We start from the raw sequence: 27,668 nt of genomic DNA, 5'->3' as shown, positions 1-27,668 counted from the left end.
AGTTATTTAACTCCTTAGACCCAGCCGAGTATCAAAAATGTGATGTCGCTGAACAATACCATGATGTTTTAGCTGTTAAGCAAAACAAAATTCTATTTCTCGAAATGCTTTTTTGTTAAATTAAGGCTTATTTTTTATAAGATTGCTACCATTCATAGACTCAAATATGGCAATCTCTTGACATTGAGGGTGTTTCTGGACTCTGGTCAGCAGATCAGAGCAGGGTAAGATACTCAGCTGGCACATTTGACACCACAGATGGCTGTTTACGTTGTTGTCGGAGATGACATTCTGTCATGTTAGTGAGGTCTGCTGATGACAGCCTCGGTATCGTCATTTTGTGTTCCCAACACCGGCCCTTGACACAGACGACCAGTCTGTCTTGAAAATCATTATTCTTTTGTCTTAGAGCTGTTAAGGCTGTAATTTCTTCCATTAAAGTATTTTGTTATTATGGCTTTTAAGATTTTCCTTTTATAAAGTGCCCCTGACAACTAATGGTAACCCCGGTAAAGATGTGTTTAGAGCCTTGAATAATATACATCTTTTATCACAGTCACATAATCACACTGCTACAGTGCTTTGGCACTTTTAGCTTGATCGGAGGGCTTTGGAGTTTGTTTTTACTCTCCCTAATCCTTCTCCACACTGTGCATGGATGGAAGATAAACCTGGGTCCTTGTCCAGCCATGTTTGCCCAAGTCTCTGGTTTCTGGCCTAAACAGGTTGGTCTTTTAATAAAGTTGGTTTCTCAATACTCTCAAGCATTACCAGCGATGTCCAACCTTTGTTCCTCTCCGTGCACCTTGGAAGTAGGTGAGGCTGTGACAGAACTCTCGGTGTCTCTCCTGTATGTTTTATTGTCTTCCCCATTTTGAAGTCTATCAAAGAGTCACCTCATATTTATACCCCAACAAAAAGAAGGGCTTTAACTTAAAAGTCCCTTTACACTTTTAACTTCAGTAATTACTAAATGGAGCTGTCACCTATATTTATTCAGTTAATAGGATTCGTCAAGGGTGTCAATGAGTGCGCTACCAGTTAGTTTATAAAAACAACAAGAGATACTAAATGAATATACCACAAATTATACTATAGATCTACAAAAGAAAATGAAATGTATAGTGGACGATCTACTTTTGACTTTGAGTTCCGGGGGGATCATCTTATCTATCGGTTGTCCCACATGCCAATCAGTGTGACGTGTTCACCTAACACCAGTGTGCGTGCTCGTCTTTGTTAGTTTCCACTTGCTGTACATCCGCACTTCTAGTGTTTATGCATCCACTGAGCTTCAGTTTCACCTATTCGTTGTAGCTCATCGGCTCTCACCCTTTGCTTTGATAATGGGAAGGTAAACAGTCTCACTAGTTTATGAGAAGAAAAGGAATCAAGAATCAAAAATCTTTGCCACAATGTGTTACCATAGTGAAATGTTTTTTGAGACAGGCACCAACACAGGATGTACACAAATTTCCACACTTTAAAAAAAAAAAAAGAGAAACTCAGTCGATTGCACTGACCAACACGCTCACTGAGAAGCTTGTTTATGCGTATGTCTTTAGGGTCTGATAGGATTCGTATCCAAGTCCAAAAAGTCATATATCAGTCTCTTTGCGAACGATATGAATGACTGTGTTGTTGCATGAATTAATCACTCAACGTTCCCTCAATGATGCACTCATGCCCACAGTAAATACTGTGCAATAATTTGCACAGTGCCTTCATGTACACAACTGTGAAATCAGACATTTTCTGAGAAATTAGTGTGCAAAAATCTTTTTTTTTTTTTTTTTACCAATAGTGTAATCGTAACATTTAACAGACCACAAACTTCTTAGCAGGGAGCGATAGCGCTTACAGCTTTTGGAAATAAGCCGTTTTTGAGTTTATTAGTTTTTAAATTTATTGTTTCAGAAGCCTTTACCTGATGGAAGTTGGTCAAACAGTGCATTGTTCAGGTGGGTAGGCTCTATGGCAATGTGTCTGGCACTTTTCTGGACTTGCGCTGCATAAACCATGTCCAGATCTTGTAAACGGCATCCCCTAATCCCCTGTTTTGTCCTCACCACCCATGCTTAATCCCACCTCTCCTGGTCTCAGAAGAAAGAAATAAGATAATTTTGCATTTGTTAACTGTCCACACACATCTTCAAGTGTGAAACTATTCTAGCGGGAATATTATTTCAAAGCTTTGTCATTTTTAAAGGTGGCAGCGAGGATAGTGACTTCCAACAGCCAGATAAAACTGATGTCACTCTCAAAGTTTCTTTGGTATCTCATTAAAAGGACTTCAAACCCTGACTTTTATGTTCGTTGGTATCTCTTGAAACAAATACCCAACCCAAGCCTTCTCTTGGTATGAACAAGTCAAGACAAGTAGGAATTTTCCTATAGCCATTTCTGGTCTTATAAAGACAAATGTAGATCTATCCTTTCTCAAAAGTTATGCTCTCTTATCTTTCCTATTTTAAAGATTGTGAGAAATTGGCCTCTGCATATTATCTGATTTATTTCCAAAGGAAACACAATATCACAGAAGTTGCTCATCACTCATGCCAAGAATATTGTAAAACAATTAAATTATATTTTTCCATCTCCTGTTCAATGGATTAAAACTAAAAGTTGTTGTTGTTTTTTACATTTGAGGGAAGTGGAGTAATTATGCATGCGCACACTTGACAAAAGACGGCAAACAATCTCCTTTATCGCCTATAAATGTCCGTACGATAACTTTTTGTTCCATCTAAACTCCATGTTGCATTTCGCCTCAGCCACCATCGCTGCAGGAGAAAGCATCATTAAGCTGAGCTGATCATGTCCCAGAATCAGTGACATCAAGGCTGTAGCGCTACTCCACTCTGTATTCACAGACATAATGACTTAACACGTCATTTAAAGGAAATTACGCCGGCTCTGACTCATCTTGGTTAACTGTAAACCCCAGGCCTCGATGTTGAGCTCTGCATGTTTTGTAAACAACCCATCACGAATGAGCAGTGATTGCAAATCAGATTTGAAATACACAGTTACAAAAGCTAATATTGCTCCTTGACATCTTATGAGAAAATATAATTAGCATGTGCTGTGAAGCTTTGATGAAAACTTCGATGAAAGTCACAATGATTAAAACCATAAATGTTTTTAAGTGCCTACATGTGGGACTTTTACCCAGAGGTATTTTACCACTTATTTGAGGGTAAAATATTTTGTCTTCCAACCAATGCAAACTGACACCAAGTGCAATTAGGATGCCTAAATGGCCTGTGACTCCTTCTTTCCTTCCAAATAATGTGCATCTATTATTCCCACGTCCATCCAAAACAAATTTTAAAGGGATTGGGAGGTCCTGCAATGAGTGTTGAAAGTGAGTTTTAACAGTTTGACTTGGACTCCAACTTAATAGCATCAGTCCAGGTGAGATAATTTATTTAAAGGTTCAAAACAATTAGAAATGGAATCTAAAAAGTCTAAAAACTAAACCTGCTATACGGTATTTATTTTCTCCACTCTTTCTGATTGCAAACATTTTAATCCTGTGTGTGGGTAAAGCTTTCTCACAGATTCAGTTCCAAGTTTTTGAATCAGTGCTTAGATATTTTAGATATCTAAGCGTAACCTCACACCTACCAGAAAAGGTCTAACCTTTAGACCCGTGCTCACCATCTCATTATCCGTGTTGTCGGCAGATGTTCTTATGTCCTTTTCTTTGCGTTTTCTGTGCTAGACTGTAAAAACCAAAGCAAAGAAGTTCCTTTGGCAAAGACTTTTTCATGTTCATGATTAAAAAAAACAATTGCATTTTAATAGCTAAAACTGAAATTATTTAAACATACTTTAATGAACCCAAAGGGAAATTTTATGTCTTTGTAGCTCATATAATGCACGTGACTTTAAAGAGCTGTTGATGCTGACGGCTGTGAGCAGAAAAGCTCTCCTGTAGCGGCCTATCTTACAGCAGATCTGAAAAAGTCTCTGACTGAAGACACTCTTGCTGTATGACATGAGGATGTTCGGGGGTTGCCTGAGAGGTTCTAGAGGAGTCCCCAGAACAGAGACAGCCTTCTTTATTAGCTTATTTAGTTTAGGTTGTTTGCTCTGATGCCGCTACAACCAAGAGACGATGGCAGAGAGATCACACTTTCTACAACAGACTTATAGAAGACATGCGGCATCTTGCTGCAAACACCAAAGTACCTAAGCTTCCACAAGAAAGAAGGGGGGGGGGTTCCGCCTGGTGCAAGTCATAGCTGGGTCCATGTCGCTGTGGGCTCAGAACACGCTGAGGAGGTGCCCTTTTTCACCGGAAGGCACTGCAGCACTGAGCTGGGGTAGGATCCAAGAGTCAGTCTTAAGCAACGCGTTCGTGCCTTGTGGGTGCAGACCGGTCACCCCTGTCCCTTGTTCCCCCTGCTGGACCCAGCCCAGAGTGAACGGAGGATACACGCCCTGGCTGTCCTCTGCGAGTCGAAGGGTGCCCAAATCTCAACATTCAGTGCCACCTACAACGTTTGAAGCTTTTCACTTTATAATATTCACTTTGCAGCCAGATTAAAGGTTATTGTGCAACACTTTAGTTTTAAAAGTATAGTGGACAATCTTTTTTTTTTCAATGTCGAGTTCCTGGGGGGGATCATCTTATCTATTGGCTGTCCCACACACCAATCATTGTGTTTAAAGTAACGCCAATGAGTTTACTCGTTCATTGCTAGTTTCCTCTTGCTGGCGGCGCATGCATCCTTCTAGTGTTTATGTACCCAGTTAGCTTCGGTTTTAGCCATTCATTGTAGCACCGCGGCTCTCACCGTATACTTTGAAAATGGCTGAGAATCGAGAGAGGAAAACTGTCTTACAAGTTTATGGAAAGAGAAGGAAGGCCTCAGAAGAAAGAAATAAGACTAGAGTGTGTCTAGAAGAAGAGAAGGTAGGATGGTCTCGTGTATGCACGCAGTTAAAATCAAAAAGTGACTTGGGTGTTTCTCACCTACATTTGTGGAAAAAAACGGTGCACTATAACTTTAACTTTGCACCTCAAGAATGCATCGGTGCAGAAAGTGTCCCCATCCTGTTACAAACCATTTGGTTTAAAAAGTTGCATCGAGCACTGGATATTTCAAAGATCTGCAGAGGGACTGTTATTAATAGACCGGCCATTGTGGTCCCAAAGGGCTTTTTGTTCAGGCACGGCATGACTTTGAATGCAGCCTTGTTTCAGCGCAGATGACGTCTACTGCAGTCATGCTCAGATTTCTCAGCATGGATCAACATCACATCTGCAGTTGTTTCAGCCTTAATGATACATTTTAGGTATGTGAAGATGGAGTAATAAGTTATTCTCCTTTTTGTTTCTCATTGTAGTGCAGATGCTTTTTCACATCTAAGGGATAAAATGCTAAATGTGCAGGCCTCTTCATTTCTGTTTCAGAGCAGTAATCTTGGATATACACATTCAGTTGCCTCATTGATACTTTAATACAATTTCTTTTCAGCCTTTGTTTTATAAGGGAGAAAACTAAAAAGTTAAACATTCCTTTTGATCCGCTCAACTTGTATTAGTCGTGGAATTACACTAAAAAACAATAGTAACTTTATTTTATTATTTTCCCTGCATCTTAAATCCTGCCTTCATTTGGCTATTTTATCTCCCATCGTCTCAAGAATCTAAGGTCAACACTGCAAGCTGGGATGAGAAACATGGATTAGTACAGCGCACTCCGCACTTATTGGCTCACCTGTTAAAGGTGTTTGACCAGAGCTTAAAATAAATCCATCTTTTATTGCAGTGCATTGATCTCGCCATGAACAGTTTGGGGTAAAAATGCTGATCTTGAGTGCATTTACTCCTTGAGCAAAAACAAATAGTAATAATAAAAACCCACATAAAGAAATCATTATTTTAAATTAAACAATCTGTGCCTTAACAATGGCACCTTTCCCAATTCTCATAAGATTAATTCAGCTAATACCTTTAACCTAATCTGTTTCTAGGGACTTTTAGTTAGTAATCCATTATTTTTGCCAGTATATAACGGGTGACAGAACACAGAGGTCCATTTGCTCTTATACACTATTCAAAAGGGGAAAGACAATAAAAGAAGACAAAAAAGTGAGGCAGACGTGTGTTGATATTTGTATGTTAGGAAATGGTAATAAAAAGTAGCTACTTGACTGTAGCAACAGTCAGAGCAGTTATTAAAAGGTTGCACGAGGACCCTCGTTTATAGATGAATAGATTAACTCAAAAAAGAAAAAAGAACAACCATAGTTCTTTTTTTAGATGGATGCAAATTATTGCAAGAGTCTTTAACTGAAGCTGTGTGTTGACCCTAACTATTTTTATTTGCTTGATGTCCAAATACTGAAAATCTTTTAACTTTCTTCAAATCCAGAAGTTTACATACAATTCCTTTAGTAGAATTGACCTTTTAAACTGTATGTTGTTTTTTTTTCTTCTTTACCACAGTGTATGTAAATTATCTGGTTTCAACTGTGTGTTGTAGGATCTAAGCAGCTGCTTCACAGCCAATTCTTCAGTTTGTGACTTTCATAGCGCGGCATAATGATAAGAGAATGTGAAAACCCGAGTGCCGTTGGACGATTCTCATAGCGAAACCTTCGCAGATAAGCGTGGGACGGCTTTTCGGTGTGGGAACTCACCCATTTAATTTGGTCTTTCTCTGATTATGTCCCCATGTTGAATCGCAAGGAGCTGTTGATCCTAGAAGAGATGAGATTTGTGTTACCCCCGCGCCGCCCTCCAGCCCACCTCCATGCTCTCTATATGTCGAAAGGCAGATATAGTTGTCCTGTGGCCGAGCTGGCACAGTGACGCACCATGAAATGGACCTCACAGCTTGCCCCAGGAAACGCACTGCTAAGGTTTTATGAGGTAGCTGTGTTTGCACAGCATCAGATGAAAAAGGATATTAAGAGGCGATAATAATGTAATGGTGTAAAAAGATTCCCCACATGGGCTTTACTTTATTGCACAAGCCAAAGGACATCCACTGCGTTTCTTCCCCTCTGGTCACACATCTATCACTGCTTCCTTTTCTTATTAACTTCCTTCTAATCAAAGATTCTGTTCTGTTTTCTTTTTTTTCCACCCACATCTGTAGTGGTTATGGCACAATGCTTGTGTAAGTAAACAGTTATTAAAATGTAAATTGTCCATGGTCTTGCCAAAAAAAAAAAAAAAAAAAAGAAGCGGATCAAAACGCAGTAGAAGTGCTGACGTTGTGTGTTTAACACAACCATTGTGCCTGGTGGTAGAAACAAAGACTTGCGAGAGTGGAGCTCTCGGGATGCCGCAAGTTTTGTGAGGGGCTTGCTGTAAAATCAACAGGTGGCGAGTGTGGTTCTGCAGGCTGCTCAGGCTAATCCTCCTCAAACCGTCTTAGCTGGCTAATGTGTCTTCCATTATCCCCTCTCCTCTTCCTCCTCCGTCTTTTCTTTACAGGTCAGCACAACTACCTGTGCGCAGGAAGAAACGACTGCATCATTGATAAGATCCGCCGGAAGAACTGTCCAGCGTGCCGCTTCAGGAAATGTCTCCAGGCCGGAATGAATCTGGAAGGTGAATACTGTGACAAAGTGAATGGATAAGGCCCGCTCTGGTCTCTGCCTTTGCGCCGTAAATCCGCTTTTTTTTTTTTTTTTTTTTTTTTTCCAGGGAGAGGTAACTCATGAGCTGGATATAGTAGCAGCAGGGATATGACCGAAATCATTGGCTCACTTAAATGTTGGCATGACCGTGCAAAGCCTGATTAAAATGGAAAGCCAAGGGATTAGATTAAACACTGTTTGCCTCCGCCTACACTTTCCCAACCCACTTTGTTACCTCAAGGGTAGAATTCCAGGAGGATCTGGTTAATCTACACAATAAAGGCATCAGAAATAAAGGAAAGGAATGTATAGTTTTTTTTTTTTTATTCCTTGATCGGTTTTGTTCCGTAATCGGTAGGTCAAATTTGAAAAAATATGAGTTTTTGTCTTTGATGCATCAAAACTAAGACCTCCCCAAACCGTTTGGCCTATAAAAGAATCCGCAGCAGGATTATTTCCCTCTTTTATATGTTAAAATAGAAACAAAACAAAGAAAAACACAAGTCAATAAAAATTCAAATTGGCAGGTCAAACCTCAAAGATATACCAGCCAGGGAAAGCCTGATCAATGCATATCCGTTTTGGGTGCGGCATTAAGGACGAAAAATCCTCAACAAAATAAGCGCAAGCTGTATTATTTATGTTTTTATCCACTTAAGACAGAAACCATAAAAACATTGAGCTTTACCACTAGTAGTTGGAGTTTAAAATCTATTTAATAGGCCGCACTTTACAAAGTTGAGCCCAGTGATTTTCTTTTTCTCTTCTGACCATGAAAGTTTTTTGGAAAACATACAATTTGAAAGACTCTGATTTGCTGTTCATTTCAATTTTGAATTACCTTATCTATTATTCAGTTTTGAGTAAATATAATAAAACATGCGGCATGATCCCTGGTAAAATATCTGCTTTTAATTTTGAGGAGGCTTTTTTTATATGCAGACGTTAAAAAGGAGACAGAAAAACCTTGAAAACGTGGAATTTCAAAGTAAAATTTCTAGAAACCCTGCAGTCAGCGTGCTATTAGGCGTCAAACGATCGGCTCTGGGAGGCGTCAGGCCCAGCGCAACAACCGCTTTGATTGTGTAGAAGTTGGTTGTTGTTATTTTAGCATATGTTCCTTTTAGAAACATCAAATTGCCGTCGGTACTTTGTACAAGCCAGCGTTCAGCGAGAGAGGCAGGAAGACGGAAAGTGGGATTTGATGGACGTCAGCGCATCAACAGACAGGCTTCGCATTGAAAGGCTTACTGTTGCCATAGAAACGCCAGGGGAGGAAATTAAAAAAAGGTAGAGAGCAGGAAAAGCTTGTTATTCTTTTCTAGGGGTAACCTCTCCATATCTGATATGTTTTTTTTTTTCACATTTACTTACAGAAAATGTCTAAATGCCACCCAGATAAAGTATAGTGTGGGCAAAAACTAGTGCGTTAACGGAAAGAAACTCTGAAATGGCAAAACTAGGATCTTAGAGTTGCATTAGTGTTCATGGCAGTACAGACCTTTTTATTGGTAAGAAAGCAGCTTTAGTGACTCTCCTCACCCAATTCCCCCATCCTTTTCATTTGAAAAAAGAAATAAACAAATTAGCATTATCAGGAGCCAGAGGCTGAAACGGGATGTAAAAAGTGCTGACTTAAATCGATGAGTAAAGGCTAGACACAGATATAAATGTTGCATTTATTTCAGATTTTATCCCTTTTTTGTAATGTCACGATTTGTTTGTAGATTAATTACACGATGTCCACTGAATTTTCTTCTCCATTACTGACTTTAAAGTATGAACAGTAACTAATATGCAGCATTCCCGTGGCCACACGCACAATATCCATTTAAGTAGCTTACAAAAACGAATTCTGAGGAGGATTCATATCTGATTCTTGTTAGAAATCAGTTCTTTACTCGCACATAAATACAGATAATTATAGTACCTTTGGCAGTAAAATACACCCAATCATTACCCAAGTGATGCTTCATTTGGACAGATTTTATTCATGTTTGGAGCAGCATACATGTATATGCAAATTGTTGGATTGTGCATGACACTGAACAATAGTTTATGGAGGTAAGACGCTAATTGTCGAGGATGAGCTCACAGAACCCCGATCCCATGTCACTTCATATTGTGTTCAAAAGTAAACCATTAGTTTAACTACAATTAAAAAGCTACAAAGTTATGGAACCTTCTGGAACATTTTAAGCATTTTGAACCCATTCAGTGAAAAAAAAAAAATAAGACGTTACCTTAATTATGTCAACCTTCTGAAATTTGCCATTATGCATTTATAAACATGAAAAGGTAAGAAATATGACTTTACAAATTCATAAATATACAAATAATAGGATGTTGTTTATTTTACATTGGGTTTTTTACATTTTTCTGTGTCCAATTTTATTTTGTTCGATGCTTTCTGTTTTTGATAATATCCACTCTTCTAAATATTAAAAATCTGTTATCGAAATAGATTTTGGTTTCAATTGACAGATATTTTTATTTTTTATTTTTTAATCTTGCCCCCCCTCAGCGAGGAAAAACAAGAAGCTTATCAAGATGAAAGTGCAGCAGCCGTCCAGGCCCTCGGAACCTGCCAGCAACCTGCCCGTGCCCATCATACCGAGGAGCATGCCCCAGCTGGTGCCCACCATGCTGTCCGTCCTGAAGGCCATCGAGCCTGAGATCATCTACTCGGGCTACGACAGCACGCTGCCGGACACCTCGTCTCGTCTCATGAGCACCCTCAACAGACTGGGAGGCCAGCAGGTCATCTCTGCCGTCAAATGGGCCAAGTCTCTGCCAGGTACCCAGATATCCTCCACCCCTTAACTCATGTTTTAATGTGTGCCTCCATGTATATTCCCACATAAATTAGTTCTTGCAGTGGTTGGTTAACCTTTGAAGTACTCAGCAGATGTTGAGGTTGCTCGTAGCCAATTAAGTGCCGTAGCCCGCCGTGGTATCATTTCTGCTAATTAAATCCTGGTTCTTCGTCTAAACCCTTTAGTATCTTAATTGGTGATGTTGCACATAGAGGAATATTATTATATATTCTGCAGTAGAGACAGATGCTAAGCATTCATGTGATACAATGTGTGTCTTTTACCAGCTGGATGGAAGCGTAGAGTAACTGTGGCTCATAGAGAGCATTCGTTGTCAGAACACAGCTTACTCAAAGTACTTTGATAATACAAAGGTCTCAAGGCTAATTCCTCTTTAAATGTGCATAAATACGACGTTTCACTGCTCTTTGTCAGTGGATGCAGAGTTTTAAGGTCTTTACGGACAGAATGAAAACATGCTTTGAGTGTTGCATAAAAACAGAAAAAAAGAAAATCCTAGTACAGTTATTAAACAATGAACATGGATTTCTGTATAACGTGTTAATTTCTGCTAGTGAATGAGAATTTTTCAAACTAACAATTTAAGTTGTAAATCTTGAAACGAAAAGACAAAAACAAAAAAAACAAAAAAACATCTGCACGTGCCTCTCAGAGCAATGGGGTGTAATAAAAATGTTAATTTATCGCAGCAACTTAATTCCAAAAGGGTAGATTGTATACATATGACTTATATCAAAATATATTATGAAGTTTATAAAAGTATTGATTTTAACTTTAAGGATTAATTTATTTTAATTTCATATCTGTGGCGTACAACCAGTGAAAACCCCTAATTCAGCTTCTCAGAAATCTTTAGTATTGCACAACACCTGTGAATTCTTTTTTTTCTTTTTTTCTTTTTTCTTTTTTTTTGTAAATTAGAAATGTTATTTTGTGGCCCAATCAAACATGTGGACAACTGCTATTAAGTAACATAGCCACACAAGGTTATTTCTAAAGGATATCATGCTATCCATGGGTGTTAATGGAAAGTTGTTTAGAAGTAAAAAAAAAAAAAAAAAACTGAAAAACTTTCACAGTAATACGTAAAGCCCTTTCAAAGGTTTGAAGAAGGACCAGGCGTAGACAGGCTGGGCTTAGCGCTTCAAGAGACACCACACATGGATGTATCCTGGACATGGGCTTCAACAGTCGCATTCCTTGTTTTAAGCCACTCCTGATCTGGACACAATGACGCCAGTGTTTTGCTTGAGCCAAGGAGGGGAAAAAAAGGGACTGAAGTCCTCTTTTCAGATGAGAGTAAAGGTTGCATTTAATCTGGAAATCAAGTTCCACAGTATGGACGAAGACTGGGAGGGATGTAGAGTCAAAGTTGCTTGATGCCAGCGTGAAGTTCCCACAGTCAGTGATAACTGTGATGCACCGTCGTCATCTAAAGTCTGAAATACGTTTTAGAGCATTTTTCTTATTTCCCCAAAATGTCGTGCCATGACATCCTTAGTAAGATGTTTTTTTCAGTTTTCATGGCTTTCATATTCCATACCAGATAAAATAGATACATAATAATAAAAGAGTTTTAATCCACCAAAAAGGCACATGACTTGATGATAATCACTTCAAGTATTTTCTTACAAATTTTAAATTGTGTTCTTGGATCAAACCTTATACAAAACAAAACACAGACCTATTTTTTTTGTTCTAAATGTGATTTTACTTTGTGCCACAGCAGCAGAGATTATATCTGCTCTCTGATCTTTTGGATTTATGTGTTTTGTGTGTCAACAGCCTGCTGTAGGATTTAAGGGGGGGTGGGGGGGGGGGGCGCTCTTCAATGAAATGTAATATGATTTATAATAATGCTTTTAACGTGAAGTCCTAAGGTACTCACTGTGATTTAACTAAAACGCCATTTAAATAGTTTCCAGTCTGTTTCAGCTGAACTGGGATTCAGACATTTACTCTGGTGTTTATACAACTGTGGAAGACTAAAATTGTCAAAACCAAGCATAAATACAAGAATATATATATAGATGGCTGGATGGATAGATGGATGGATATGGCAGGAAGTAACTTTAAAAACATCAAAATGGACACAATCAAAACATATATAGAAAATTTTACTCAGGAATCTTTAGACTTCAGACAGCCTCCTGAAAAATCTCAAAACCACATTACCCACGATGCCACGTACCTAAAGGACAAGCCTCCGCTGGTTTGCTGGGATTGGCAGAAAAAGTTTTTAACAGCTGACAAAATATAGTTTGTTACAAAATCATCAGTTCACTCCCCAAACTCATATGAGCCAGACTGATCTTAATGTATTCATGTCTAACAGAGTGTATTTGTCCCCCCCAGGCTTCCGTAACCTGCACCTTGATGACCAGATGACGCTGCTGCAGTGCTCCTGGCTCTTCCTCATGTCCTTCAGCCTCGGCTGGAGGTCCTATGAGCAGTGTAACGGCAGAATGCTCTGCTTCGCCCCAGATCTCGTCATAAATGAGTGCGTACCCAGCATCTGAATACCTTAACTCTTTTTCTCAGAAACGCATCTTATCAGATAGATTTGCTTTTGGTTTCAGGGTGACAGTTTCACGGTGAGGCTGAGCTCATCAGCTCAGTTAGTAAAATAAGTTATTCGAAAGAGAAAGCCTGTTAAAGGAAACCTGTTGGCTGATGAGTGAGATTTTATGAAATCCTACAATATTAGAGGAGTTTTTGCATGTTTCTGGAAGGTAACATACCATCCATGAGGGCTCAGTGTTTTATGATTGGAGCTAGAGGGAAGTGAGGCAAAAATCAGGCTGCTAAAAGAGTAGAAGTAGAGATTAGCAGCCAACCTGACTCTACCCAAGATGTAACTGAGAATTAATTAAATTGTTCTGAATAGTTTATATATATATATATATATATATATATATATATATATATATATATATATATATATATATATATATATATATATATATATATATAATTTTATTTGTATTTTTTATTTTTTTCTTTAAAAAGCTAAATCTTTGTGCATCTGTTTCAGCCCCTTTTGGTCTATTGTCTCTAATTACACTTTTTAAAGTGAGTAATTGGATCTAGTAGCTGCTCACTTATGGCCTCAAAGGGTTTTTAGAGAATTCTAGAGAACAGTTATAAACTTTAAAGGATGGGCTGGGTTAGAAAATAACCCATGATTTGGATGTGTCACTGTGCCAATACACGGCCATCCACTTAAATCTACAAATCGGGCAAGGAGAGCATTAATCAGAGGAGATAAAGACCCATGTTAAGTACTATTAATCACATAAATTATGCACAAATCTGGCCTTATGGAAGAGCGACACGATTATTGTGGTCAGATGACTTCAAATGAAATCTTGCTTTCCTTCTTGTAAAACATCCCATGTGACTGAAAGCACACCAAGCCCATTGGGGGGGGGGGGGGAAATGGGAGTGGCAGCATTATGCTGTGGGAATACGTTTCTTCAGCAAGGTCAGGGAAACCGGTCAGAGTTGACGAGAACATATTAATAATCTCCTTCGACAAACAGGCCAGCCCTGGAAGAAAACCTGCAAAACACTTGAGACTGGATTAAAACCAGCAACCCTAAGCACACATCAGGGGCTAAAATAACAGACACTCTCCATCTAGTTTGATAGTTTGAACTGTTTTGCAAAGAGAAATGGCCAAAAGTTTCATCCTCTCCACGAGGGAAGGTGGTAGAGACATACCTCAACAGGCTTGCAGCTGTAATTGCAGCAAAAGATGGTGTTACGAGATATTAAACCAGTTGGCTGGATACATATGCACAGAATCGGGTTTTGTGAAAAAAAGATTTGAAAACCACACGTCGTTTTCCTTCTACGTAACGATGTTCTACTTCGTCTTGTTGCCCTACTTTGTTTTTTCTGTAAGGTTCTGTACTTGGTGAGCAGATGGCCACTTTTAACTGCTGTTCTTTTGCTCAGAAACTACAACAAGAAAAAGAACATACCTTTCTGTTAACATTTAAAATGTACAGAGTGGTAAAAATAAACATGTTTTAGTTGAATGAGTCATAGCCAGTGCCATTTCAGTTGTTGTTGATAAAGTATTATCGTGTGTGGCATTTCGGAGTGGAGGTATGGTGTGAAAATCCATCATCTCTATTGTTTTTTTTTTTAGCAGCATTCTTGGTGGACTTTTCCTTATCAGAAAAGAATTACAGGATAAGAGAAAAGCATCTTTAATGTTGAGTTAAACTAATGTTGCTTCCACCTGTTCGGCCTTCATCACCTTTCCATTCTGTGTCCCGTCCCAGAGAGCGCATGAAGCTGCCTTTAATGGGCGACCAGTGCGAGCAGATGCTGAAGATCTGCAACGAGTTTGTCCGTCTGCAGGTGTCCTACGATGAGTACCTCTGCATGAAGGTCCTGTTACTGCTCAGTACAGGTAATAAAACACTTTAATTAGCCCTACAGACGATCCCAATAAAATTATTTATTTTATTTTACTGTTAAGCTGCTCGATTCCGCTCTATATACAGTCAGTAATTCAAAGTAAATAAAAAAGAATGAGGGGAAAGGTAATGGTAATAAGTATCCACTGAAATTGACCATAGTAATATTGTGTATACATCATGGTCTATAATAGTTTCACCGACTATTTCTAAGAAATTTAGAGTAACAAATTAGACTAATGAGGTGAAAAAAGGATTTTTAGAAGGACAAAGTATGATAGGAAAAGATGAAGAAGGAGCAGTGATAAGAAAAATGGGGTAAAGCCTGTTTAAGACTTTCAGGTATGCATTTCTGATTTATTGTTTTTTTTTTTTCAGTTTTTCCAAGAAATTGAATTGGTATTTGTGTGTGTTTTTATCCACAAGCCTTAATGATACAATTTAACATAAATTAGCCCTTAAAATATAGCCTTCTTATGTGTCTACTGAATTTACGAGTTACACTTTTAAATTGTATTACTGAAATAGTATATACTTTCCAGTGATATTCTAATTTTTGGTGTACCTGCACGACTGCTTTTTTTTAAACATCTGACGCATCAAAACGCATTCAATTTCAAAACTCTTTCACATAATCCATTGTTGCCGACAAGCTGACTGATAATTATTTGTGTGTAAGCGGAGTAATGGAGGAATATACAGTTCTCGCAATATAATTGAATTTTTGATTTCGGCCCCGGGGCTTTTTCTATAAAGCGTTACTTACCGACTGTGAAATAAATAAACATTTTACACAGGAAAATGGGAACAAAATCAAAGATTTTGACGCCTGCTTTAGTCAATGCATCTAATACCTTACAGTTTGTCATATTAATTAACACAGGACAAGAAGGGAGAGCAAACTGCTTCATAAATTAATCAGGTGTAGTTCCACATTGCCAAAAGCAGATGGACAAGCTGAAAATGAACAAACGAACGCTTGAATTCTCAACATTCGATTGCAGTGCAGGTGGGGACAAAGTCCTTTGTTTTTGCAGTTTAATATCAAAAGAACAAACTTGTTCACCCAGCATGAATAATTTTATCTGCAGAACACTGATTTGAACTCTTTGAACTTCTGTTGTTGTGTGCTGGCGGCTGTTTGATGTGCTTTTTCTGAGCATTCAGAGTCGAACTATGCAGAATAACATTCCGGCTGCAACGTTTTGCAATGGTCCTCTGACTAAAACCAGGGTCAGTCTCTTGCTATGCAGACATTTTTTTTAGTAACTGTTGTCCATAAGTACTAATTCTGGAAACTTTTTGTTCTCATTCCAAAAATAAAAAAAAACTGCTTTGAAAATTTAAAGTACTGATCGAGCATCTGGTGATTCAGTTTTATCAGGCTTTTCATCATTGTTAAAAGTGCAGAATGGATTTATTAGAGGGTTTATAGTGTTTTTTTTTTTTCTTTCCCCCTTGGCTGTTAAATGCAGGTTGTTTATTTTTCCAAAAGAAGCAGAGAACTGCTGCTTTGCTTTAAATTTCAATTTTGCAGGAATTTCTAAAAGGACATTTATTTGTTTCTTACGTGGTCTTTGAAAATGCCAAATGTTGAAATCGGACATTCTATTTTTGGGAACTTTTTATGGGTTGTTTTTCCAAACGTAATCTCCTGAAAGAAGCCCAATTTCCTCGCTTTGACGCGAAGAATACAGGAGCTCAAGAAGGAGGTAATTTTGTTTCTTTCCTGACGAGATAAATTGCAGGCCGCCGTCTGACTTATGCAATCGTCAAAAATTGGCAAAATAAGAGCGCATCGCGCAAGAAAATCATTACGAGAAAGTCTCATTTCCCGAGCCTAGAGTGTTTAATTTTGACAAATTGGATTCAGCAGATTTATTCATGTAGTCTTAATTGTGTCTGAATGGATTTGAGTAGTTGTTTAAAATGTCATAAACTTGGGGAGCGTATTTAACTAGAACGGAGGAAAATGTAAAAGGTCAGCAGCCTTCAGTTTGAGGAGAAAATGCTGGAAGTTTGGAACGTGCAGTCTCTTCTGGCTATTCTTCACGCTGTTAAACGCTATTAAACGCTGGCAAATGGTGCAAGGTTATTTCGTCCTTTTTCCTCTAAACTTTGAATTGCAGAGGAAGCCACTGTTCTCTTTAGTTTGTTTCTCTGACATTCGGGGGGAAAATTGTGGTCTTGAGAGGGAATTTGCTCATCCTGCAGAAGAGATTGCATATCCTCGCTGAGCACAGGTTGCATTTTTCTGCCTAATTCTATCTGTTCCCCACAGCGACAGAGAAACTATCAGGTCAGGGCAGCTTTGGGAAGAGCTCATTTAATGACTTCTGAGGAACATTTGCGAAACCGAAGCCACCTAGGAACCATTTTGTTGTTTTATCGGTTACAGTCAGAGGAGCATTTTGACCTAAGAGTGCAAAAGCATTCACATCTCTTCAACTCTTACACTTTTTGTCAAACTGCAATTGTGAATATATTTATTTAGGATTTTGCATTAGTTTATCACAAACCAATGCATAATTGCGAAGTGGAAGGCAAAAGACAAATAGGTTTTCTGAGAAATTGAGTTCTGAAAAGAGTGGGGACTATTGATTCAAGCTTCCTGAATCAATAGTTTGCAGTCCTCTGTCTTTTGGTGAATTTCTCTATCCAACTCAGTCATTTTAAAAGCTCAGGCTCACTAGGATTGGATGTAGAGTTGATGTAAACATATATTTTTTTTTTTATTGCCACAGGACATAACTGCCTTTAAATCTGGTATTTGACTGGGCCTGTAGAACGAATGGTTATGGTTTGGTCTAAGCCAGCCTATTGTACCTCTGGCCGTATGTTCAGGATACTTTTCCAGCTGGAAGGTGAACCTCCTTCTCAAGTTTCTTTGAGACCCTTAACAGGATCACCCTCCATTTAGCTCAGCCTGTCTTCCAACCAACTGTGACCTGCTTCCCCGTCCTGTTGAAGAAAAGTATCTCCGCTGCAACCACCATGTTTGACCGTGGGAATTATTGGCATTATTAACAGCTTAAATTTGGTTTCCTCTGACCACAGCACTTTCCTCCACATATATTCCTCTGACCCCTACATGGCTTCTGGCAAACAATAAACCGGGCTTCTCGTCCCTTTCTTCAACGCCGGCGTTCCCCTTGCAAATCTTCCGAAGAGGATAGTTTTGGAGAGGGCGTAGCTCAAAGTTGCCCGGGTTCTCCCATCTGAGTCGTGGATCTCTGCAGCTCATCCAGAGTTTAGCACAGGCCTCTTGGTTAATGCTCTCCTTGCCGAGCGGTTGAGGATGGCTATGTTTTGGTTATATGTAATGTCTTGGGGTAATGGTTTATTACCTAACCCCGTTTTAATCTTCGCACAGCTTTATTCCTGACCTTTCTCTTCTTTTGTTCGCATGCTGCTGATTGTTCACTAATGTTCTCTAACACACCTCTGAGGCCTGTACAATAGGCCTGTATTCATACGCCGATTAAATTACACATAGGACTCTATTTACCAAGGACCTGATATTTGAAGGCTTTTATTAAATACATTATCAAAGAAGTCTATGTACAAGTGCATGCTAGACTTTTCGTTCGTGTTTTTTTTTTTTTTTTCGTTTTTTCATTTTTTTTCCACTTCATAATTTATAACTGTTTTGATGTACCACATACAATTTCAATAAAATACACTAAAGTTTGTGGTTTTAATGTTACAAAATGTAAAAAGTTGCATATATATATATATATATATATATATATATATATATATAATCTCATTTAATTAGAACATGGGTCTCAATCAGTCTCATTTGTCAGGTTAGGTGCCTTTTTTGAAAATAACATCCTTCAAGCAAGTATTACACATACTTTTATTTAAACCTATATTTCTTTATTCAAATATTTTTTATATCGGTTAGATGTTTTTTTTTCTCCCCCTCAATGACATAATAAACATGTGTGTTATATTTAAGCAATAAAGTCACAGTTTTTAACACTAATAAGGGCTTTAAAACATCAGTATGTAGGTATTTAATCTATATAATATATGTACCTTAATTATTTGGGTTACTGAACCAAATTGAGTTTTTGATAATATTCTAAGTTATTGAATACAACTCTACTGTTGCAAGATGCCTTTCAAGATGACACAACAAAAGCAGGTCCTGGTCGCCTTTTCTGATACTTCAAGTTCTGTGAAGTATTAAAAATGAAAATATAGTTGAAAGACACAAAATGATCCTGGGTAGGGAGCAGAGCAAAACTGCTTCTGTCAGATCTGCACATATGGAAAAAAAAAAAAAAAAAAAAAAAAAGGTCCTGAAAGCTCCACAGTGTCTGTAATATGTGTGATTATGTAAATCAGCCTGGATCTCACTCTGTCCATAATCTCTGCAGGTGACTCTGGCTTTTTATGGACTTTTTGTCACACTGCAGACTGACAAGGACTTCATTGCTTTATTCACATGGTCATGTCAAACAGCCAGAGGGGATTTCATATTCCGTCAGGGCAACAGAAAGGGGTGCTGTGATAAATAATACATTACATGTGAAGCCGCTTTTCATGTCAGTTAAGGTCACAGGACAAGAAAAAGAGGAGCTCAACAGTAGAAAAGATTAACAAAAAAACAATAGAAAAGCAAATAATAGGACAATCAAAAACAACTATAGGTATAAAAAAATAAGTAGAATAAACAGAATAAGCATTTTTTTTAAAAAGTGAGTTTTGCAAGAAGGATTTTAAAATGTCATATTTTGAAGAAAAAAAAATCTCACCGTCTATTGAGAAGAGAAAAATAAATCATGTTCTACGTGCCATTTTCAATAAATTATAAATGAAGCCTAATTTTTATGTTTCAAAATGTACAATTATTATATATTGTTTAATCTTTTGAGAGATATGCATCTCATTTCCCATCAAAACTAATCTTCCTTGTTGATCATAAGATTTTTAAAACAGTATTGGTTTCTTCTGATGACATCTTTATTAAATAATGACCCAAAAACCTGGGTCCTCTGTTATCACACCTTGAACATCATATTGGACAAATACTCAACAGTGTTATTAGGAGCACAAAAAGAAAAAAAAAAAACAAGCTTAAAGACCTTGTGTCATCATTCTCGGTTTTCTATGAAGATTTTTGTTTTGTTTCTGTCCAAGCTAGAGCCTCATTTTTCCCTGTCTGTCTCTGTTTTCCTCGCTCCATGTGCGCAGTACCAAAAGAAGGCCTGAAGTGCCAGGCGGTTTTTGATGAGATCAGGATGACTTACATCAAGGAGCTGGGAAAAGCCATTGTGAAGAGGGAGGAGAACACGAGTCAGAACTGGCAGCGATTCTACCAGCTAACTAAGCTACTGGATTCCATGCAGGAGGTTTGTCACAAACAATAACATCTGCTCAGCTATACAACATTGTTTTCTTCTCAAATGAACTTGAAAGCCAAATATATCGTACAATTGCACCATTGCATCCTAGAGATGTTTTTCCTGCCAGCCAAGTTTTTACTTATTTGATTTAAAAAAAAAAATACAATAAAAAATGTATACTTCCTATTAGGTTTGGGTCTTTAAAATATATCCATTGATTGACACTTTCAGGATGTCCGTGAATGTGTTTCTCATTACAGTTACTGAATGTCTTTAGATGGGAGCAAATTGCGTTTCTTTTTGACATCGTATACCCTACTTACTGTCGTCAGACAGGTTTTATAAAGTGAATTCCTGATTCTACAGCTCAGACATTAGTCAGACCTGGGTGGTACTTGTAAAATTGAACCAGAGAGACGTGGTTAATTACAGTTGACTCATTATTTTACAAGGGGGACATTATGTGTTATTAACTAACAAATTGTGGCAAAACCAGTTCATATGTTACAATATGATGGTTTAAGTTCTTTTTTGATAAGATATAATCCAAAACTGTTGGATTATAAAAATGGGTTATAATGGTAACAATACTAATTTTCTAGTGTCAAGAGGTGTAGGTTATTAAAATTGATGCCCACGCCCAAAGTGAGCTTTGAAACAGAATTAGAGCATGTTTTTCTACAATTGTTGCTCTTCAATCAGCGAAGGTATTTTAAATACTGTTTAATCCTGCAGAGTTGCAGCCAGATGTAGTTCATAGTCAGACCAATAGAGGGCATTTGTTTTGCAATTCTGTCCTTGGTATGTGCAGAATGTGCATCAACAGGCGCCTCGGCTGCAGTAAGACTCAAAGCAGTTTGAAGTAAATTTGCGACAATAGACCTATAGAGCTTAATAAATGAAATATTTATTTGAAAACAGTTTTTTTACAAGGGCTTCACAATAAATTTCATTTGCAATTTAATGCCAACTTAAAAAAAATGCAATTTTACCAAATCGCAGAGGTCTGCGATTTTTGGCTATGTAACAATTAATGGATCAGACGCGTCCTTTAGGTGTCAATGTGTTTAGAGGGTTCGCCTCAGAATGGAAGGGAAGAGAGTTGCAAATTTAGTTGGTTTTAGAGTTTATATAATCATACTGTTTCTACCAGAAACATTCAGATTTCTTACCACAGCATTAACTATAGCATCAAACTGTTTAATACATAGACTTGCTTGTTGGTTGCAGTTTGCATTTTATGTTCAACAAGGATTGATATCCAACTCGCAAAGTTATTCTCTTAAATAAGAATATTATGATTCATAAATTCACAGTTCAATTTCATGTTTTAACCAGTCCTTGTTTACAAACATCTTTATCTACAGGGCATGTTTGTTGCTTGCGGTTAATGCAAAGAAAAGTCAAAATGAAATCGCAATTATGGTTAAAATCTTTCGCAATTTTGATTTTTCGCAAAATCGTACAGCCCTATTTCTTACCGTTTGTATCATTAAATTTAGTTTTAAGATCCTCAGCATGAATGTGACAAAACAAAAAGAAAACGGAAATCAGTAAGGGGAATAATACTTTTCCATTGCACTGTGTTTGTAATATACTGTATGTGAGTTTTTTCTTCCATTTTTATAGAGTGTCTGTTCTTTAATAACACAGTTTTTGGATTTTGGTACCATCTAACCAATTTTTTTATATGGAAAAAAGTTAAAGTACCGAGTCAAGATAAATTTTCCTGCATCTCATGTCTGTATCAAATCAGGCATTGATTTCAACATTAATAAATTTTTAAAAGTAACAGTAAGTTAGGAAAATAGATTTGTACGACTTTTTGAAATATACTGCCATATTCAATTAAAGACTAACTACAACTAACACAGATATACTGCGTGTGCTCTAGCAAACATAAGGGGGGGAATTGCGTAAAGCTCAGTTTTCACATTCTTGACAGATCTCCAGCTACTCTGGTAAATGGGTGGTTTTACGTTCCGTTGAAATCTCTTGAAACGCTTTGCAGCTCCTCTGAAATCTTGTTCATTACAGCGCACCTTATGCTGACTCGCGGCTGCTTTGAAACTAATCCAGTTAACTGAAAGCAGCTTCACAGGCCGATTCTCATTAAAGACTCTCTGTGTGTCTCGTTCCAGATGGTGGAGGGTCTCCTGCAGATCTGCTTCTACACCTTCGTGAATAAGACCCTCAGTGTGGAGTTCCCAGAAATGCTGACAGAGATCATCACCAACCAGATACCAAAATTCAAAGACGGGAGCGTCAAACCTCTGCTGTTCCATCAGAAGTGACGGCCTTGAACTGTGAATCAATGCCTTAAATCCCACCCTCCTTCGGGCCCTTCTGCACCAGTTCTGTATTCTGCCTTCCCCTATTATTCTGGTCCAGTTTCTTGTTTTTTTTTTTTTTTTTAGGAAATTCAGTCTCACCCCTTACAGCCCTGGTCTATTCAATCTAATCTCAGAAATTACCTATGGCCTCAAACCTGCCACCACTGACTGTAGCCCGCAGCCTCTTGGTTCACCAAGAAGAATTTGAATGTTTGTTGGGGTTTTTTTTTTTTTTTTTGTCTTTCTAAACCCCCTCACCTCTGGACCTCGAACATTTGTTTCTAAAGATGTCCTTTTGCCTCTCACTCGCTCCTGCCGCCATCACTAAAACCATTTCCTCATGCCGACGGGTCGCCATGCTCGATCCGCTCCACAGCCTGGTGTTCGTCCGCTCGTCTGCTCTGCTCCTCGGGCGCTGTGAATGTCGGTCATGGTCTAGAGACGAAGGAGAGACACAATGGGGGGGGGCTTTGACGTGAAAGAACCTTACTTTTCTTCTGGACTCCTGGATGAAAAAACAGAAATGGATATGGATCTGGCACATTTACTTGACCAAAAGAAGAAAAAGAAGAAGAAAAAAAATAAATAAGCGGAGCCGCTTGAGGATCCTTCTTCGTGCGTTTTTTTTATGCAGATTCGTATCGCGCCGATCACGCGTTCAGAGCTCACACCAGGCGTCGCATTCAGTACGAGCTGACACATGTTTACACAGGATGTATCCGAGGGAAAACTAGTGCCTTTTAGTTTTTAACGCTTGTCATAGCCATCATTTACAGATCCGTATTTTTTAAAAAAAATGTTCATCATATTTTTGCCTGGTTTTTAGTTGGCCCATGCTGGCTCCTTCTTTTTTCTCTCTTTGAAGATGACTTTTTTTTTTTTTGGTATTTGTAAAGCGGGACATCCTCCCTCTCTGTTCGGAACGTGCGTCTGTGCACGAAACAAAAGTCAGTCCAGCAGCTTGAAACGCTATTACTCTCATGTCCAGGTCTTAAAAAAGTTTAAAGAACTAGTATGTTAAAGTTAAATATACAATTTGTTTTTCACCTTGTGTCGAAAGATGAAGTATTGTCTCAGTAAATACTTTACCTCACTATCGTGTAGAATTTCGGTGCAAATCAAAATAGTTTTGACCTGAGCTGAGAAAGGCTACAAATTGCTGTCAAATGGTGAATGTTTGGAAATAGTTGCTATTTTGTTTTCCCTTTGTAGGTAAATTTATACCAATTTGGATCAAACTGGGACTGCAAAACAACATGAAAATATCCATTTTCAGTGGGTGCTCAATATTATCCATAATCCTTCATAACAACCTGGCTTGAAAAGTGTGTCCTGTCGTTTCACTGCCAGCAGGTTTCACGCTCAGCTTGTTGCCTTTTTTAAATAGTTTCACATAACTTGAAAAATTATTTAGGGTTAGTGATAATATCTATTTTTTTTTTTTTAATCAACCGAGCAAGCTATTCCTGGCCCAGTTTCCTTCGTAGTCTTACTTGTCGATTTTGATTTGGAGCGATTAATATTTTTACTCTAAAGACAATAACATAAAGAGCTGCACTGTACGGCAGGTTGCTTGATACATGAAGTAGTTTTGTATCCTATAAAACGTATAAGTAATTACAAGATTAACCCTATTTTTGCTTCAAGGCAAATTTAATCATTTTATTTTTTTAATTTTATTTTTTTTATCAAACTCAAAGCAACGCATGCAGTTTTTTGTTTTTTTATGTATAAATAATAAAATCTGAATTGGGCTACTTTACTCAGCCCAGACAACTGGAAATGTTCCATAAATCTTTGATATTGGATCTCTATTTACCTGAACTATGTAACATATTGAAAAGGAAACAGTTTTTTCTAGTACAGTTTGATAAAATTGTAAAAAAAACAAAGCTATTTGGGCCTGTTTTTTTTTTTTTTTTTTTTTTTTTTTTTTTTTCTTTCTCCCAGCTCAGATTCAGGAAACGTCCTGCATAAAAAAGTGGAAGAAATCATAAAAAACAAATAGCTTTTCTGCATCCCCTTAAATAATCACAAATGTGATTTAAATATACAGTTTAGAAATAAAATCTGCCCTTTAATTTGTTCCAGAATCTGCGCGCGCACCACGACAGGGAGTATTATTAAGCCCACCCATTGCAAGACGCTACAGTTCAGTCCAGATAATTTGCTCGTTCTTTCTCAGGCGATTGTTTCTTTACATCAGTTATTTTTGTCCTACTAGTGCCAAATATCATGAGAGGGTTTTATCTGTTTTTTTTTTGTTTTGTTTTGTTTTTTTTCAAATATCCTGCAGATGTGAAGGGTCATGTGTACAGTGGTGGTTTGTAAACTTTGCTTCAGGGTGCTCAGTCTTCAGTGTCACACATAACACCAGCTTACTATGATCGGTTGTTTAAATAATGATATATATATATAGAAATATTTTATTATAATTTTTTTTTTTTTTTAGATTCAGGTGTTGCTCCTGTCTTTCATGTGTATAAAGCATTCACACCAGCTTACATATAGTGGCCAAATCTACAATTCAGGTCTCAACACAACAGCATTCACCTCCCTGCTCTACTCTCCTCGGTTTTTCTACCCAAGATGTCGGCTTTCGGGGTTTCTACACTGTCTGGAAACGTATCAAAGAAGTATATTAGGAAAAATCTTTTTTCTCATTTTCTGACCTTTATCTTTTTCCCCATGAACTACATGTTGCCATTCCTTCTGCTCTTTAACCTTGTGTCCTATCTCCTTTCCTTGTGTTCTACCTTTCCTTTGTTGTTTTTCCATCCTTCCTTGTATCCTACCTCCTTTCCTTATATGTGCCTTTAATGCCTTCCTTCTCTCCTTTCTTGCGTCCTACATCCTTTCCTTCTATGCGTTTCTGGTTTTCCCAGCTCACCAATAGTTAAAATATCAGCCAAAATCCATAGAGAACTTTAATGTTTTATGATTTTAAATCAAAGTAAAAGACCGGGAACTCTGAAAAGTCGAGTCAGGAAAGGTGTCGAATTTCTACGTGAACCTTGTGTAGGAACTTAAAATCTGGATTTTCAGCTCTTTACTTAACTGCATAAAAAAAACAAACTAGCAGCTTTCTTCAATTAAGAGCCATATTTTCTTTTTCTTTGAAGCTAGCCAATCCCACTGGCTGATTGTTGTGGTGCACAGGCGTTTCAGCTGTGGCTGTCTTGCTTTCATCCCTGCGTGTTGATCAATCTTAAGGGGCTCTTAACCGAATCCTCTCTTTTCGGGTGGCTTTGCGTACAGTATTACATTCGTTTTTCAGGCAACGGCGCTTCTGGTGGCCAGCTTTAACGTGCAGATGTAAACTCCAAGCTATTACTTATTAAGCCCCCGCCTACCCACCACCGCCTACAGATGTATATAATTAACGCCGACATATCCAGTGCAATGCAAACAATTGTCTATTATAAAAAATAAATAAATATTTTTACATGTCTGTCGGTCCGCACGACTTTCTTGTACCTTTCAGTTCGACTAAAGGCCTTGCATAAGGGAGACAGAGAGCCATAGAGATACGATTTTTAAATCAGGAAATACACAAATATCAGTGCTTTTGGAGAGTGATCTATTGTAAAATAAAAATAAAAAAAAATATTTTGTGAATTTTTTAAAATAAAATGCATCATCCTGATCCTCTTTGATATAACTAATTTTACGCGATCATTTTTGTACATTAAATGAGTGGAGAAGGTGATCTTGTGTTTTCCTGCTTGTCGGTTTGTGTTTGACAAAGGTAGACGTGATGAATACATTAGGAAGTGTTGAACATGTCTGTCTTGTGAAGTAAATGTTCATTCTACAAGTCTGTGGACAAGTCTAAGCGAACGCTCACTGTTTTTTTTTTTTTGTTTGTTTGTTAAATAAAAGTAAATGAGGAAGATGAGAGGCAGATGGCTGTTGGAACAACCAACTAGAGAAGATTTATATTTAAATTCTTATTTTGCGCTAAACAACAGTGACCAAAGCGGAGGGGAAAATGAAAACAAACTAAAGTAATCGAGCAGTTACAATTTGTGTAGCACCTACCAGCTTACTTCTTAGCACTTCTGTTTTGTTTTTTTCCATGTCTTTTTTTTTTGTTGTAATAGGTCTTGGCTTTGGATCTCATGTATATTTCTGTAAGGATTTTCTGGTCATTTTAAAATAATAAAAAAAACAAAAAAAAAAAAAAAAAAAAAAAAAAAACAAGGAATAGCTAAATCTCCACGTGAAAGTAAATTTTCCAGAGCCTGACAAAATTGCACTACCCTCACATTGGTTGTCACAGTCTATTTCGTATAAAATACATGCAATTATCTTTAAACATTAAGGGCAGATCATGTTTCACTGGTATACAGAGCTATGGCTTTCACTGAAGTCTGTTTTTGTTCATATTTCAGATATGTAGATGTAATCAAATGTAAAAAAAAAAAAAAAATACATAGATATAAAAAAGTTTAAAAATGGTTTATATTTACACTTCTTCTGTTTTCAGTGTCAATATTTCCCCCTATTTGATTAAATGTTGAATTAGGTTTTTTGTGTTTTCATTTTTTTTTTTTCGTTTTTTTTTTTTTTTAACATTGGATTTGGCATTGTGTCAGATGATGTTTCTGTCATCTCTGGTTCAAAGCGGAAATGTGGAAGAACTGATTTTTCTTTAGTTCAAACATCTTACACAATAAAGTTTCCTGTTTTTCAACACTGAGCAGCATTGGCTTTGTTCTTCTCAGTCAGGTATCCCTTCTGCAAATGCTTGAAAAAGACTGAAAGTCAAAATCAAGATCAGACGCTAGAATGTTGATGTATAAAAACTACCGTCTTTAAAATTGGCTCTATTTACTTATATATTGCATTCTAGTCGTGGTTAGAATCTGATCCACTGCTGTTTTATTCCTCCAGCTGATTTAAAGAAAAAAAACTAACTCTAATGAAGCAACATTGCATCAGGTTGTTCTTTTTGTAGCAACGCCTAACGAGCAATCATGTGATTATTGTGGAAATAACACCTTCCTTGTAACAGGAAGGAACCTTTAGCAGACATGCTGTGACCAAGTTGGGAAGGGAATTACCTCAGGGATACCTTCTATGTTAAGGAACAAGTAAGGATTT

The 27,668-nt window shown here is 37.6% G+C and overlaps 1 protein-coding gene across 2 annotated transcripts in view; it reads left to right on the top strand.

Moving 5' to 3' along the window:
• LOC105935675 (glucocorticoid receptor) overlaps nt 1–27,264 on the top strand; it is an 82,480-nt gene extending 55,216 nt beyond the window's left edge. For both annotated transcript variants that reach the window (XM_012876201.3, XM_012876200.3), the window contains 6 exons: nt 7,460–7,576; nt 10,130–10,402; nt 12,798–12,942; nt 14,735–14,865; nt 20,078–20,235; nt 22,371–27,264. In XM_012876201.3, coding sequence (XP_012731655.2) covers nt 7,460–7,576; nt 10,130–10,402; nt 12,798–12,942; nt 14,735–14,865; nt 20,078–20,235; nt 22,371–22,523 — 977 coding nt within the window. In that variant the 3' untranslated portion in view covers nt 22,524–27,264. The remainder of the gene's footprint in view (nt 1–7,459; nt 7,577–10,129; nt 10,403–12,797; nt 12,943–14,734; nt 14,866–20,077; nt 20,236–22,370) is intronic.
• The last annotated feature ends 404 nt before the right edge of the window (nt 27,265–27,668 follow it).

Source organism: Fundulus heteroclitus, chromosome 11 (assembly GCF_011125445.2).
Source record: "Fundulus heteroclitus isolate FHET01 chromosome 11, MU-UCD_Fhet_4.1, whole genome shotgun sequence".
NCBI classification, from domain to species: domain Eukaryota; kingdom Metazoa; phylum Chordata; class Actinopteri; order Cyprinodontiformes; family Fundulidae; genus Fundulus; species Fundulus heteroclitus.
Note: the sequence above shows the minus strand (reverse complement) of the source record. Positions and strands in the feature narration are given on the sequence as shown.